Source organism: Choristoneura fumiferana, chromosome 23 (genome assembly GCF_025370935.1).
Source record: "Choristoneura fumiferana chromosome 23, NRCan_CFum_1, whole genome shotgun sequence".
In the NCBI taxonomy this organism is placed as follows: Eukaryota; Metazoa; Arthropoda; class Insecta; order Lepidoptera; family Tortricidae; genus Choristoneura; species Choristoneura fumiferana.
The window spans coordinates 8,889,919-8,904,978 of NC_133494.1; the positions used below are offsets into that span (position 1 = coordinate 8,889,919).

At 42.5% G+C, this 15,060-nt stretch overlaps 2 protein-coding genes across 2 annotated transcripts; both read left to right on the top strand.

Annotated features, from left to right (window-relative positions):
* The first annotated feature begins 2,650 nt into the window (after nt 1-2,650).
* On the top strand, nt 2,651-3,673 carry LOC141440835 (uncharacterized). The gene is made up of 2 exons (XM_074105397.1): nt 2,651-2,758; nt 3,018-3,673. The coding sequence occupies exons 1-2, from the start codon at nt 2,723-2,725 to the stop codon at nt 3,354-3,356; spliced, it is 375 nt and encodes a 124-aa protein (XP_073961498.1). The 5' UTR covers nt 2,651-2,722; the 3' UTR covers nt 3,357-3,673.
* An 8,951-nt stretch (nt 3,674-12,624) lies between these two features.
* LOC141440958 (uncharacterized) lies at nt 12,625-15,060 on the top strand. Its single transcript, XM_074105551.1, has 2 exons — nt 12,625-12,715; nt 13,810-15,060. The coding sequence occupies exons 1-2, from the start codon at nt 12,677-12,679 to the stop codon at nt 14,131-14,133; spliced, it is 363 nt and encodes a 120-aa protein (XP_073961652.1). The 5' UTR covers nt 12,625-12,676; the 3' UTR covers nt 14,134-15,060.

Sequence of the window (15,060 nt, forward strand, 5' to 3'; positions counted from 1 at the left end):
GGAATTGAAGCGGTAGTGAGGGCCCGACGGATGAGGTCATTTAGCGCACTATGAAATAAAATAAATAAATAATGTTTTGATTTTATCTTGAAACCGTTCACTTGTAATGTTGTAATGAATTTGAGAGTAGATGCTGACACCTGAGATACAGGTTTACACCTAGTTCAGTGGTCAGTGACTTCATAAAATTATGTACAATCTCTTCTTGATGAATAAAATATTATTATTATTATTATAATTATTAAATATATTTATTTTTTAAGTATTTTGTTTTTCTGTTTATCACACGACTGTTTATATAAATTAACTAACCTATTTTTATAAATTAACTACTTATAACAAAGCACTTGCAACCCAAAATTTTGTAGCCAAACAATTGTGTAGGTAGCATAAACGCAACCGAGCAAATAGGGTCACTTGTAAATGGTCACCACAACCCATGGACATTAATACCCGCAACTTCAGAGGGTTGCAGTTGCATTTTCAGCTGCAGCAGCTGCGCAGATATAATCAGTAAGATGGAGTTCATTAATGTTTCGCAACTAACGTTTGGCAACCTAATTCATTTCGCAACTTTTTAATATTCTGAAACTGTAAATATTTCAGGATTTTTATTAAACTAACCTAACCTAACCTAAAGGGTTTTACACGATGATCTTGAAATAAATCCTGAAATATTTACAGTTTTAGAGTTTGTGAAAGTAAAAGTTGCGAAATGAATCAGGTTGCCAAACGTAAGTTGCGAAATGAACGGATACCGTAAGATGGCGATACCGATCATGATAAGTAGGCATGTATTACGAGTAAGAAGCACATTTTATTTGCTTCATGTTTAGATATTGCTTATTTACTAAGAGCCAGGTTTTTGGTTAGGTTCATTATCATTATTATTTCGTGCCAGCTAGTAACAACGCATGAGGATTGCATGCTTCACGTAGCGGCAATTTAATCACATGGTAGCGGCCCCCCTGTAATTGTGCACATAGCGGGATGTAATCCAAGTGCAAATAGCTCTCTGAAAATTTCCCTACCGTGTCAACAGAAACACTGCAAAAACAAGTTAGTTGAACGTAGAGTCGGCAAAATAAATTGTTCCAAATATCACACACATAAAAATCTGATATTTACGAACTAGAAGGTTACCAACAAAAATAGAAAATAGTGGCCTTTATTTTGGTATACCTTTGCTTGCCCGAATTTCATGTTCAACCGTCATAATATTGTTTCTTATAAATTCATTTTCACTACTAATTGTTTACCATATTAATCAAATGACAGAATCTTTGTTTTGCCATAATATTAATTTCAATAATTTCATTTTTCATAATCATTGTAAGCCATAAGTATCACATGCCATAATATCATTTGCCATCCATATAAATGGTGAGTATCGACACTATATACTAATAAATCCCATACGTCAAACAAGCCTTTGAATTAGGTAAATTTTAATCACAAAGATTACGTTTGGTAAAAATTGCGACATTTGATTTGTGCGAGCGAACGAAGCGAGCGAGCAAAACGTTTCGGAGCAGAAGCGACTCGGATAGGTTAGGTTCCGAAGCTACGCTCCGCTTCGCTCCCGCCTTAGCCTTCAATGTTAGGTATTTTTTTAATAGAAAAAAGCAATTTTAATCAATCATAATCAAAATAAACACTATGTAGTATGGCGTTTGAATATTCTATAAAATAATGTTGTTGCACTTAATAATATGGAAAACAATACGTATTGCATTCGTATCATTATGGCATCTAATTTTCGGGAAAATAAGAATATATCAAATGATTTTTCTAATAAACGAAACATTCGGGCAAATGAAGTTTTGGGCATGTGAAGTTCGGGATAATGAAATTATGGCATATAACTTTCGAGCAAACAATAGATAACCCCCTTTATTTTAAAGCAAATAAAGAATGTTGTTAATGTGCTTTTGTCAATGCCATTTAAAAATATCTTATATAACATACATACATATAGTAAGTAAGTAGTTAATTTGATAAGCCATTTAATTTCATTGTCATAATCTTTGGCATAATTTTTTTTAACTGATATTAAAACCACTATTTACTATTTTTTTTTCTCAAAGCAAGATTTAATGTGTGGAATTACATTTGAAGTTTACCATGAGCTTTACGATGAAGGAAAACATCGCGAGGAACCTTACATACTCCTGCAAAAAGACTAAATTGTGGTGTGTCTAGTACCCAATCCGCGCTGGGCCCGCGTGGGAATTGTGGCCACAGCCCTGGCACTCTGAGAGGAGACGTGTGCCTTGCAGTGAGACGTACATAGGCCGAGATGAGATGATAAAATGTTTTTCTTAAGTTTTAGAGTAGGCTGTGTGTGAAACCAGAATGTTGGTCTATTGTGAAAGAAGAGTGAAGACTATCAAAGCAATACGTTGATAGTATTAGAGCATATTAAATTGTAATATGCAGACATCTTTCACCTACTGCCTCTCCTTGTTTAGACACAAATGGATATCTTTCAACATCAGCAAATTGATGCTGCTATCGGTACAAAACTTACCTTATCTGTTTTGAATATTATTCACATCAATTGGGAAAACCTCAGCTGTTACTATCTTAATGGGTTGTTAAACATTAATCTTTTATCTAAATAGAATATTGTATAAAAGACAAGGAACACTGTACGCCTCCACAACAACTAGTTGAAGCAAAAACACGAACGAACGATTACGAATCAACTTAATCATCAAAAATGGTTTCCAAGATTGTATTAGCTCTTTGTGTTATGGTAAGTGTTGAAGTCATAATATTGGAGTTTAGCTCATCTTATACAAAATCATCAAAAAAAAAGGTTCATCATTAAAGGATCAGAAATTTAAATGCCAATTTTAAATTTCAAGTTTGAAACCCAGACAATTTTCAGTAATAACTACTCGTACTTATCTAAATATAAATTTCAAATTGTTTCTAATCGCGAAAAAAGTATGAACAGGCTAGCTTGGGTACAGTTTTAGGAGATTGTTAATAATTGCTTGTGTTATCTACAGGTCGCAGTAGCGTCAGCCGTGCCAGCAGCTGGTGGCTGGGGAGCACCCATAGCTGGGCCGTGGGGTGCCGGAGTCGGCGGCTGGGGTGGCGCTGGTGGCGTTGCCAACCCTTGGTTGCCCCCGTGGGTAGCATCTGCCCCTTGGTACCCCACGTGGAACCCTTGCACCGCCGTGGGAAGCGCCTGCGTGAACTGCAACACCAAACTGGTCTGCACTAAAGTCGGCGGTCTGCAGCGTGCCTGCACTGACCCCACTCTCCCGTACTGCAACCTCGGAGAGTGCTCTGCCACTCCCTCCGCTGGGTGCGCCCCGGCCAGTGCCGTCCCAACCACAGCCTAAACACCTTTATTGAGCCTCGATCAACCTATCAACGGCAGCGTTGTTCTGATACCAAGATCATATACTCTAACGATTATGTGGTCATCCGATCCTCATTTGTTTTAGCGGTCACAAACTGTGACGCATTTTGTTAAATTGTAATAAAATTTGTGTTTTTGAAAAGGCTGTGTGTTATTGTTTTGTTTGCGATTACAAACAAACCCTAAGTAGGTATTGTGTATTGAGATATCTTGTCATATTATACCTAAGACTTACCTCATGTTAGTTTTCTAATAGTCATATATAATGTGTAATAATAAAGTTCAATTTGGATATTATTCCTTAAATTTTATTTGCTGTCCTCTTACGAATCCAACTGGCTCTTGCCTAATGATTACATGAACTATATCTAATCGAAATTATAGCGCATTGATAATCATACGTATCGCCTCCTTTGCGCCTTTGCGGAGTATAAATGTCAAACAATTTTGGGCTCTCGTTTTATACGCGTTCCCATGCCTTCCTGTATGTAAAATTTTGTTCCTTGAGCATGATACAATACCATTATTTCTATCTACCGTTGTTCCCTGAGTTTATCTTTCCGATTTGAACAAAATTTGGGAGGTAAACCCAGTCCATGATTCCGAGCTGTAAAAACAGGGTCTGCAGGTGTGTAACCAAAATATTGTATGGATGTGTCCGTTTTTTTAAGTATTTTTCTTAATAATTTTCGTTAACAATTTTGGGGAGACATCTGGAGACCCTGTTTTACAGCTAGGTCCTGACTCAGGACTCAAAGAATTACTAATGTTTCGGCGAAAAACGTTTGGCAACCTGATTCATTTCGCAACTTTTCATTTCCCACTGTTTAATATTAATAAAACTATAAATGTTTCAGGATTTATATAAAACTAACCTAACGTAACCTAAAGGGTTCTACACGATGGCCCTGAAATAAATCTTGAAATATTTACAGTTTTAGAGTTCCGAAATGAAAAGTTCTAAAAAGGCAGTACATACCCGGGACTCAAATGGTTCGACTAAAGGATCGACTGTACTGGGACTGTATGGGGAGTATTGTGTAAATATTGAAATCTACGCAGACGAAGTCGCGGGCAAAAGCTAGTAACCTATAATTGACCATCACAACTGTGACGTAGCGTGCCACTGCTTTGAACTGGAATAATCTTTATTCAAGTTAGAATGAGAATTTTCCATTATTTACCTATTATCGGTAACCTGCACTTTCAATTTGGCTTCAATTTGGCATTGTCAGGCTTTGGACTATTTATTGACACTATGGACTTATTATTTAGTAGCTTTTGCCCGTGGCTTCACCAGCGTGGAATTTGGTTATCGCGCGCTGTCCCCTCGGGAACTGTGCATTTTTCCAGGATAAAAAGTAGGCTATGGCACTCTCTACGAAGTAGAAGTGGATGACACAGCTGCAGAAGAAACTGGAGCCGATGATGCTGAATTTAATCAAAGCACTAACAAAAGACGAAAACACAAAAACTGGACTACCTGTGATTGGAGAGCTATCCCCAAGTTCACGTGTCACGATTGCAACACCCGTCTTATCTGCAAGGCTGTTGGTGGAATACTTAAGTTCTGCGGCAGCGCTGCCATGCCTCACTGCAGAAACGGCTTCTGTTCTGCTATTCCTAGCGACGACTGCGTGAGCGTGAGCGAAGTAGAAACAGAAGAATAAGCCAGTTCCAGCAATCCAAAACAATCATCTTCATCATTTAATTCCAGAAAGTACTAGTAATTATTACTATTTTATCCCAGAAACGTTTTACTGTATCCAGTACATCTGTTATTTCTTTATATTCACATAAAACATAGAGCATTGTAGGTAATTTAATTACGTAGTGCCATAAATAAAAAAACAACTAGCATAAGCACCTATATTTACTTATTCACATTCCTGTACCCTTATATTAATTCTTCTGAATTAAGCATTAAATAAAAACCATAAACCATACAATTAAAATTAGGTGTTTAAGAAAATAATGATCAGCTTAAATGGTACAATTGAAGTAAAAACTATCCTAACCTAAACTAACACAGTATATACATCATAACTAAACTGAAAAAATAGCAACTAAAAATTTAACACATTAAGTTACAAATATTAATAAAAAAAGTAGGAGAATAAAAACGAAGCCAGCCGCCGCCGCCGCGCCGCCGGGGAACTTCAGCACGTGCACCGCGCGCTTTAACGGACGCGCGCGAGACCCAGAAGTACTAGAAGCTTTCCTGGACGCCGTGGAAGTATACAAGGAGTGCACCGCCGTGAGCGACGAGCACGCCGTGCGGGGCCTGTCCATGCTGCTAGAAGGGGACGCCGCCGTGTGGTGGCGCGGCGTGAAGAGCACCGTAACTACGTGGAGCGACGCCGCCACCCGCCTACGCGCAGTTTACGGCGCACCGCGACCGGCGTATAAAATTTTGCGCGAAATTTTCAGCGCGGAACAACAGTCCGAACGCGCCGAAGTATTTGTTTGCAAGATACGCGCGTTATTAGTTAAATTACCGTATGTAGTGCCGGAAACGATGCAAATTGACGTAATTTACGGCCTATTGCATAGGCGCGTGCGTAAACGTCTGCCGCGCGACACTATCGAGTCAGTGGATAGCTTGTTAAGTAAAGCGCGAGCCGCGGAAGACACGATAAACGAATCCGCGATAAAACTAAGTTCTACAACTATTGCGAGCGATAGCGTTACTGAGAAAGTACCTGCGATTAGCGTCTATAACACTAATACGGGTGGGTCTATTCCGAACGCGCCCGATAAGCCTAAACGTAATCGAGTACGATGTTCAGCATGCAAAGTCTACGGCCACGCCGCTGAAGTCTGTCGAAACACTAACGGAGGAAATAGGGTGAGTGCACCTTTTTCTAGTAAGGTAAACGCTTCTCTATTTCGGATAGGGTAAGTGCACCCAATACGGATAGGACAACCGCGCCTGTCACGAATGGGGTAGCCGCGCCTATTCGTTGTTACGGTTGTGGGAAGCAAGGGGTGATAAGGTCAAGGTGCGAGACGTGCAATTCCGACAAAAATGCCGACTTCAACTATAACAATGACGTGCAATGCACACCGCATCCGACATTGATGATAAGTGTTTTTGATCGTGAAGGAGTGGCGATTATCGATACTGGGGCCACCCACTGTGTTGCAAGCCCCAGTCTTTATGCTATCTTGGTAGCAAATAATGTAAGTTTTCAGAACGTACAACGAACTCTACGCCTGGCCGACGGCACCCAGCAGACCAGAGATGTCCTCACTGCTGAGGTGCCCATCACCATCGAGGGTCGCTGTTTCTCTGCAAATTTCATGGTTCTTCCTGGTGACGATACCAGGACTCTCTTGGGCTTCGAGTTCCTGGCTAAAGCCGGTATAGTACTGGATGGATCCCGGGACTCTTGGAGTTTTGCTGATGACCCTGAACGTCGCTTCGTTTTTGTGCGTAAGTACCACCTTAACAGCGCCAGCGATACCGAGCTGATGCGTGCGGAGTCATCCGGCTTGGCGTTGCGTGGTGACGAAGGATCAAAGCTGTCCCAGGACCAAGCACGCGCGCTCAACGCTTTCATCGAGGAGAGAGCGCCTCAGTTCGCTCCTAACGGCCCGGCCACCGAATTCGCTACCCATAGGATTAAAGTAAGCGAGAACCAGGAGCCAATAGCGTCACCCCCATATAGGTTGTCGCAAAGCCGCAGAGAAGCTTTGAAGACGGAGCTGGAGAAGTTGTTACGGGACGACGTTATTGAGGAATGCGAATCGCCTTGGGCCTCTAACGTCGTCTTAGTTTCAAAGAAGGACGGGAGTATGAGGCTCTGCATCGATTATCGTAAGTTGAACGCTGTTACCGAAGCCGACAGATACCCGCTCCCTAGAATCGAAGATATCTTGCACACGGCTAAAACCAGCGAGTTCATGACAACGCTAGATTTGCGGTCTGGATATTTTCAGGTAAACGTTCATCCAGATGACCGAGACAAGACCGCATTCGTTTCGCCTCAAGGTACGTACAGATTCAAACGTATGCCGATGGGTTTGCGGAACTCAGGCGCTACGTTCCAACGGTTGATCGATAGGTTCCGGTCCAACGTGAAGGACGTGTCTCTACTGGCGTATCTAGATGACCTGATCGTCTTGTCGCCGGGCCCTTTCGAACGACACCTGACAGACCTCAGAGCCGTCTTCGACCGACTCGCCATGTTCGGGCTGCGAATCAACCGAGCGAAAAGTTATTTCGCTCGCGACTCAGTTAAGTTCCTCGGGCACGTGATCGTACCGGGCGGTATCCACGTAGACCCAGATAAAACGGCTGCCATCTCAGGTATGAACACCCCTCAGAACGTGAAGCATTTAAAATGTTTCTTGCAGACGTCCAGTTGGTTTCGCCGTTTTATCCCTAATTACGCCGAAGTCGCGAGGCCACTCACGAATCTTCTCAAGAAGGCAAGCGCCTGGAACTGGGGTACGAAGCAGCAAGAGGCTTTTGAGCGCGTCAAGTCTCTCCTCGTATCCGCTCCCATTCTGCGTCAAGCTGACGAGACAAAGCCGTTCGTCCTCAGAACTGACAGCAGTGGGTATTGTTTAGGGGCTGTCCTTATGCAGGGGGAGGGACTTGACGAGCGACCAGTGGAGTACGCGAGCCGCCTTCTCAACGACGCTGAGAAGAACTACTCGACCACAGAACGCGAGGCATTAGCCGTTGTGTGGGCCGTGAGTAAGTTTCGCGGGTATATTGAAGGAGCCCAAATTACTGTAAAGTCCGACCACCACCCCTGCGCTGGTTGATGAGCATGCGCTCTCCCAGTGGTCGCCTGGCTAGGTGGGCGTTAACTTTGCAGGAGTTTAACCTACGCATCGAGTATACACCGGGACGAGCAAATGTCGTCGCCGACACACTCTCGCGCCCGGTTTGTACTGAAAACGTAAGCTGCGATCTTTGTCTTACGGTCGTGGACTTACCGTCGAGAGGTAGCGCTGATATGCGTGCAAACCAACTCAAGGATCCTGAGGTACGTAAAATCCTCGAAGATATGGAATCCGACGACCCGTTTAGGGGGAGACCCTGGTCCGACCGCGGGTACATCGTGTCTGACAGCATCTTATACAGGTACGATCTTGAAGGGGACGATAGTGAGGAGGCGCGTCTGGTAGTACCTGAGCACGAGCGCGCCGCTATCTTAGCCGATTTCCATGATGCACCCACGGCGGGTCACTTCGGGGTCGAGCGAACGCTAAGCCGCATCAAGTCACGCTTCTACTGGCCTGGCATGCGAGCTTACGTCGTCAACCACATCAAGGGATGTTTGCCATGTCAGCGCTACAAGGCCGACACCAGGAAACCCGCGGGGCTACTCCAGACCCCGCGATGTCCAAACGGTTCGAGGTTGTGTCTGTAGACCTCTTTGGCCCGTTGGTGGAGACGCCACGACACAACAAATGGATCCTAATAATAGAAGATGTCTGTTCGCGCTGGGTCGAGCTTTTCCCGCTGGAGTCAGCCACGAGTTTCGAGTGTGCCAAGACTCTCATCAATGAAGTCTTCTTCAGGTATGGGGTCCCTCGCCGTCTTCTCAGTGACAACGGCGTGCAGTTCGTGAGTGAAGTCATGCAGCAGGTCTGCCACGTGCTGGGCATCGACCAAGTCCTCACTCCATACTACCATCCAGAGGCGAATCCGATCGAGAGAAAGAACAGGGATCTCAAACCCCAGCTGGCCATCCTCGTCGGGCAGGACCATGCAACATGGGACACTCATCTCGCCGCATCAGGTACGCCATGAACTCAGCTGTAACTGCTAGCACTGGGTTCACGCCGGCTTATCTAACCTTCGGCAGGGAGCTGCGCGCACCGTCCGACGCCGCCACTGACTTACGAGCAGTGATTGAGACGGACAATTCGTCCCAAACATAACGCCGCACCTGAAACGTATGTCCACGACCTTAGAAGAGGCCCGTGACGTGCACGAGAAGGCCCAGGCATCTCAGAAAAAATACGCAGACGAAGGTCGTCGGCCGCCTCCAGATTACAAGGTGGGTGACCTTGTTCTTCTTAAGACCCAGGGGCAAACGATACAGGCCTGGCCAAACAGCCAAATTCATACCACGACGCGACGGACCCTACCGGGTCGCGTCCGCGCTTAGCCCGACTACTTACTCCTTGGAGAATATACAGGACGGCTCCAACTTAGGGAAATACCACGTCTCGCACCTTACGCCTTTCGTAGGCCAAGTCGAAGCTCCAGTCAGACAGAAGCGACGTCGTGGTAGGGCCGCGCAAAAATTTTACAAATGACTCCTAGTCGACTGCGAGGGCGCCTTTCTCGGACTAGGGGGAGACTATAACGCGCGGAAACCCATCAACGCCCTAACGGTACCCTACGCTCGCAGTAGCCGGCCGCCATTTGTTTTTTCATCGCCTGCGCCTCGTACAGCGCATGCGCGAGATGCAGCGCGAGAGACCGCCGCGCGACCGCGGATTACCAGTCGCGATCGATCCATCACTACGCTCGGGCATTAATTGCATCTCCCGCTGCAGCCGCGTCTTCCGCGGCTCACGCGATCTCTCCCAGTCAATGTTTTTCTTTTGTTTATGTGGTTATTTGCGTGTTACATTATAAATAATAACGATGTTCCGTTACCACTGTGTTTTGTCAGTTTCCTTAATAAACTTTGTTGAGTACGAAACGCGTGTTTGACCTTTTTCTTAACTGTCCCAAGTTATACTAATTTAAAAATACAAACTATCGCAGTTGACCCGCGGTAAGGATCCCAGTATACTGGCAGCATTGCCACGCTGGATCGCGAGACTTAGCCGTTGGGCAAAGTAGGAGCCAGCCCTGAGATCACCAGTGGCATGGACCAACCTTGTGGACAACTCCTTGCATAGTTTTTTTGTTTGAGACGACGACGGGCCCAAAGTCTCTACAACCAGCGCAACAAATTCGTAGTTAGCGCATAGCTGTGAGTACTTTCTGGACTTTATTATTTGCGCTTGTTCGGCTGCAGCCCCAGCTCTCCGAGCGGTGCTTGTGACGTGAGACGGAGCTAACGTATCCACGCAAGTGCCGTCCCAAACTAGAGCACGTCCAAGACTCCAGGGCACAAGTGTGGCTCCATCTGGTCTCTTGCCATCATCCCTCAGCGTGCCACTCGGCTCGAGAACTGCCGGCACGGCAACTGAGGTGAGCGCTCGCTTGACTATGTCATTGAGACTCCAATGCCGGTAAAAACGGCCGGCGCTCTTCAAGCATGTGTTAGATTTAATAAAAAAAAGATAGGGGTTTCAATTGTTCATCTGAGTTTTGTAAAATTATCTTACTGTAAAATCTAGAAAATTATAACGGGCTATGGGTATATAATATAGAAGAGACAAATTTTAGAAAAACACAAACAGGCTGAACATTTATTTTACGGTTTTCACTTTGTACAGTAAATTTGAATTGACTCAAAGTAAACTTAAATAAATTATTTTGTTTTAAATAAAATTACCACTACCAGCTAAACTAGGTACGTAGGTCTTAGCTAATAATACGAAAAATACTTATCTGTGACAAATTAGACTGGAGACGGGGAGTTCAAGCCGTTAAGCCATTCCCAAGCGAAATACCCCTCTTTGCGGGTGAACATCGGTATTTAAGGTCGATCCCCACCTCCATCCATTTGTCACAGATTGAACAGTTTAGATACTCTTAATTGATTATACATAATAACAAAATGATTTAAATTAATGTTACAATAACAAAACTTATAAATTAAAATAATTTAGGTGTTTACATCCTATATTCTAACACATGCAAGTCCGTGATGCTCCAGATGATCTGCAGGGTGACCACACAGACAACTGTGAGGCTCGCAAATTTTCGCGCCCAAACGCAGCCCTACTGCTATACGTAGACAATTGGGATCCAAAACCGTACCTAAATTATCAAAAGGAGAAGAAGGCCCGATTCTCCTTGTGCCACGGCAAGAAGTCTCGCCCTGTCCGTGTCGTCCGGGCTCTGTTCTAAAATACTTGCGTAGGTCAACTCTGATAGAGGTAGGTCCCACTTTTTCTGTTTCTCTGTCTCGGAAGGTAAACTAGCATCAGGACATAAAGCCCTCCAAGCCAACAATGCTTCAGCCAGGCCTTCAACCCGAACATCGGCTATAGGTTTATTGAGGATCATTCCGATGAGGGGATAGCGAGCCGTGACCAGAAGACAGAAAGACCGGTAGAGCCAAACTAGAGGTAAGGCGAATGCCTAAACCTCCAAGAGAAATGGGGAGGGAAGCCTGCGTCCAAGAACGATCATCAAAATGAATATTTAAAATTTTCGACAATGTGTTTTCAAAGTTAAATCCACTAAATTGGTTACGCCATGAAAATTCCATAAAGGGCAACTACGTAGAAGATACACGAATTTAGGAGCAAAAAGGCATAGCCGAAGTATGTAAATTGTCATATGAGGTTTAATTTCGAAGAGGCGAGATGAGTTAGATAGAAAATGCTCTATTTTAGAATTTATTAGAGGAGGTATTGCCTCGTTGAAAATTGGTGCACCTAAAAGCGACAGCGAAGCTTTGTTTTGCACTAAAATGTTGGGACAGAGGGAATTTAGTTTAGTTGGAATGCCTTCTCTACTGTGAACTGGGAAATGATCAGAGTAAAATAATTCGCATTTGTTAACATTGAGATGAAGTCCAATAGCAGAAAATTTACTAATTATGGATTCTAGGTCCTCCAACACTGAGCATGCTCTTCCACCGAGGGAACCGTCATCAAGGTACCATACGTTAAATTTTGAAATCAAAGAAGAAATTATAGGGTTTATTGCTAAGCTAAAAATAATGGGACCAAGAGGATCTCCCTGCTAACAGCCAACACACGAATTTATTTAAAGCTCAAACACATATCATTATGATCTAAAAATAAAAATAAAATGTCTTTAAGCTTGACATGCTAAGTAATGGCCTATAATTACCTACATTAAATTAAAGATTGTGATGGCTAGTACTCAGACGATTACCTCGGAAATTTAAAGCTTAAAGAAGATAAGTTTAGATGAAACCATAACAAAGGAATTATACCCTATCACCGACGTAAAATAAGGAAAACTCAAGCTCTGTAAAAAGGATTAATAGAATTTGCTTTCTCTATTTCTTGAAGCAAATAATAGAATTTTCTGTTTAAAAACAATGTGCGCTACGTTATTGACTTTCCACTAGGGAAACCCGGTGTTGTCTAGCAATAGGTTATGATAAGGCATATTAAGGAAGTATAAAAGCAGTGGATCGCATTCAGGTGCATTATAGTATCATTGCATTGGTTAATATGTCGATTGTTAGTCACAGCATTTGCCTTTTGGCACTGGTAAGTTTAATTAGATTTTTGTTCAGATTCGCAGTTAAAGTTTAATTTATGGAATCATATATGAACCAGTTTTGACATAATTTTAGATAGGTAATTCTACTTACTATAGTTATGAATAGAGTAATTTTACGATTATGCCTATGACACTTTGTTACTAGAGTGATGACATAAAATTCCGTAGCCTTATAGTTTCGCCATGTCCATCCGTCTGTCTGTTCATCCGGCCGCAGCTTAGCTTGGAGGTTGTTAGTGCTAGGAAACTGTAACTTTGCATGGGTATTTATAGTTGTCTCTCCCACTTTGTTAAATGGCTTAGTTAAATGGTGAAATAAAATCTTGATAAAAAATATTTGTTAGAATACACGTAAAGTGGGGATATTTATTTCCGTTTCAATCCATTACGTGAGGTCTCGTTAAATAAGTCTTTTAAATTTATAAGTTAGCTAAAGATCCATTTGTAAAATATTTTCCTAAGGTCAAGTGTTCACCTCTCCAAGCTAAACTGTTGGTTTGAAAAATTTGTAAAAAATCATAATAACATTACTTATACGCCGCGAAATTAAAAGAAAAACTATCACAGCTTATAGTAAGCTAAACAAGTTGACGAGTAATAGTCGATCAAAGCCGTGGTGGCCTAGTGGTTTGACCTATCACCTCTCAAGCAGAGGATCGTGGATTCAAGCCGCGGCTCGCACCTGAGTTTTTCGAAATTCATGTGCGAAATTACATTTGAAATTTACCACGAGCTTTACGGTGAAGGAAAACATCGTGAGGAAACCTGCACAAACCTGCTCAGCAATTCAATGGTGTGTGTGAAGTTCCTAATCCGCACTGGGCCCGCGTGGGAACTACGGCTCAAGCCCTCTCATTCTGAGAGGAGGCCTGTGCCCAGCAGTGGGACATATATAGGCTGGGATGAGTCAATCAAAACTGAATATTGAATATTATTGTTGCGTTTTAGTACGGAACCCTACACTGCACGTGCCCCGACACGCACTTGATCGGTTTTTAACACAGGAATTATCGTAAAACAACTCTACCAATAGTTGTGAACTTATTAAGGTCTACTAAAAGAACAAAATCATATTTTTCAGTTCACCATCATCGGTCTGGTTTTAGGCCAGGTATCTCAAGGTGGACCTCACACATCCCAAGGAGGGCCCCACGAGAACCAGGGCCGAGCGAAGAGACAGGCAGCACAAGATGGTCCCGCTAATGAAAATTACGCCAGGGGCCACGTTAACTGGACTACCTGCGACTATACTGTTGACCCGAAGTATACTTGTCAAGATTGCAGCACTAGGATCATCTGCGTTCCTATTGGTGGAAAAGTGATAGCCTGCGACAATGTGTATGCGCCGTACTGCAACAATGGCTTCTGCTCGCCAATTCCCAGCGCCGAGTGCGCCAGCGCTTGAGAAACTGCGACCATAGTTACCTAAATACTGTCTTTTGATCTATTCTATACCTACGGACGTAAAAATATGAAAAGAAAGTTTTAGGCCTCTTTTGATTAATTTATTTAAGTATTGCAAATTTAATTCAATCTTATTTCATTTTATTGTTGTTATTTGTGTATTATTATCAGATTTAGGTTTGCAATAGTATTAATAAAAACCAAAACGGACTTGTAATATCAGTGTTTAATATAATTTTAACTATTTAAAGTAACGCCATTTATTCAATTTCATTTTATTGTAAAATCGTATTGTAAGTCTATACGATTCTTCACTTCGGTCATTCTTTCATCATTTTTAATACACGACCATAGTATGTTACCATAGTATGAATTTGTAATCGCACATTTCATTCTCAATAACATTTGAAACAAACACATTTTATTTTCATTTCCACGTTTAGTATCCTGAAATTCTCACACAAGAATCCAATTAGGCGCCGACTTGTCCGTAGGTTTATACAAGTCACATAAAGCGTAGTAATGAAAATTCTTTCCCATTATTGTGTACGAGGCTACTGACAAGTTGCCAGACCCGAATCAGCCTTCGATTTTATATGAGTTATACAGCTTGCCATTTTAATGAGTATAGTTACAAAGTAGTTTTCAATTAAGCGTCAATAAAGTTCATTTACAGGATGATGTAACATAAACTAAGTCTGGCACGGCAACCTATCGTACTTCTTACAAAAATCTGGAAAAACTGAAGTAGATTTGGAAAGTAGTTTATTCGTAATAATCATAATGAATTATGGATAGTACAGCCGAGTTTTCCAATAGTTATGTATATTGACAAATTTTTATCTGGTTGCATAAAGATCGTATTGCCAATGATTGTAGATTGGATTTAGATACTGTATGTAGCAATAATTCTGTAATTAATAATATA

Excerpts from the sequence above, each read along its gene's own strand:
- LOC141440958 (XM_074105551.1), top strand. The coding sequence starts at position 12,677 with ATGTCGATTGTTAGTCACAGCATTTGCCTTTTGGCACTG. Across the intron at positions 12,716-13,809 it reads GCATTTGCCTTTTGGCACTG|TTCACCATCATCGGTCTGGT; the intron begins GTAAGTTTAATT and ends CATATTTTTCAG.
- LOC141440835 (XM_074105397.1), top strand. The coding sequence starts at position 2,723 with ATGGTTTCCAAGATTGTATTAGCTCTTTGTGTTATG. Across the intron at positions 2,759-3,017 it reads TATTAGCTCTTTGTGTTATG|GTCGCAGTAGCGTCAGCCGT; the intron begins GTAAGTGTTGAA and ends TGTTATCTACAG.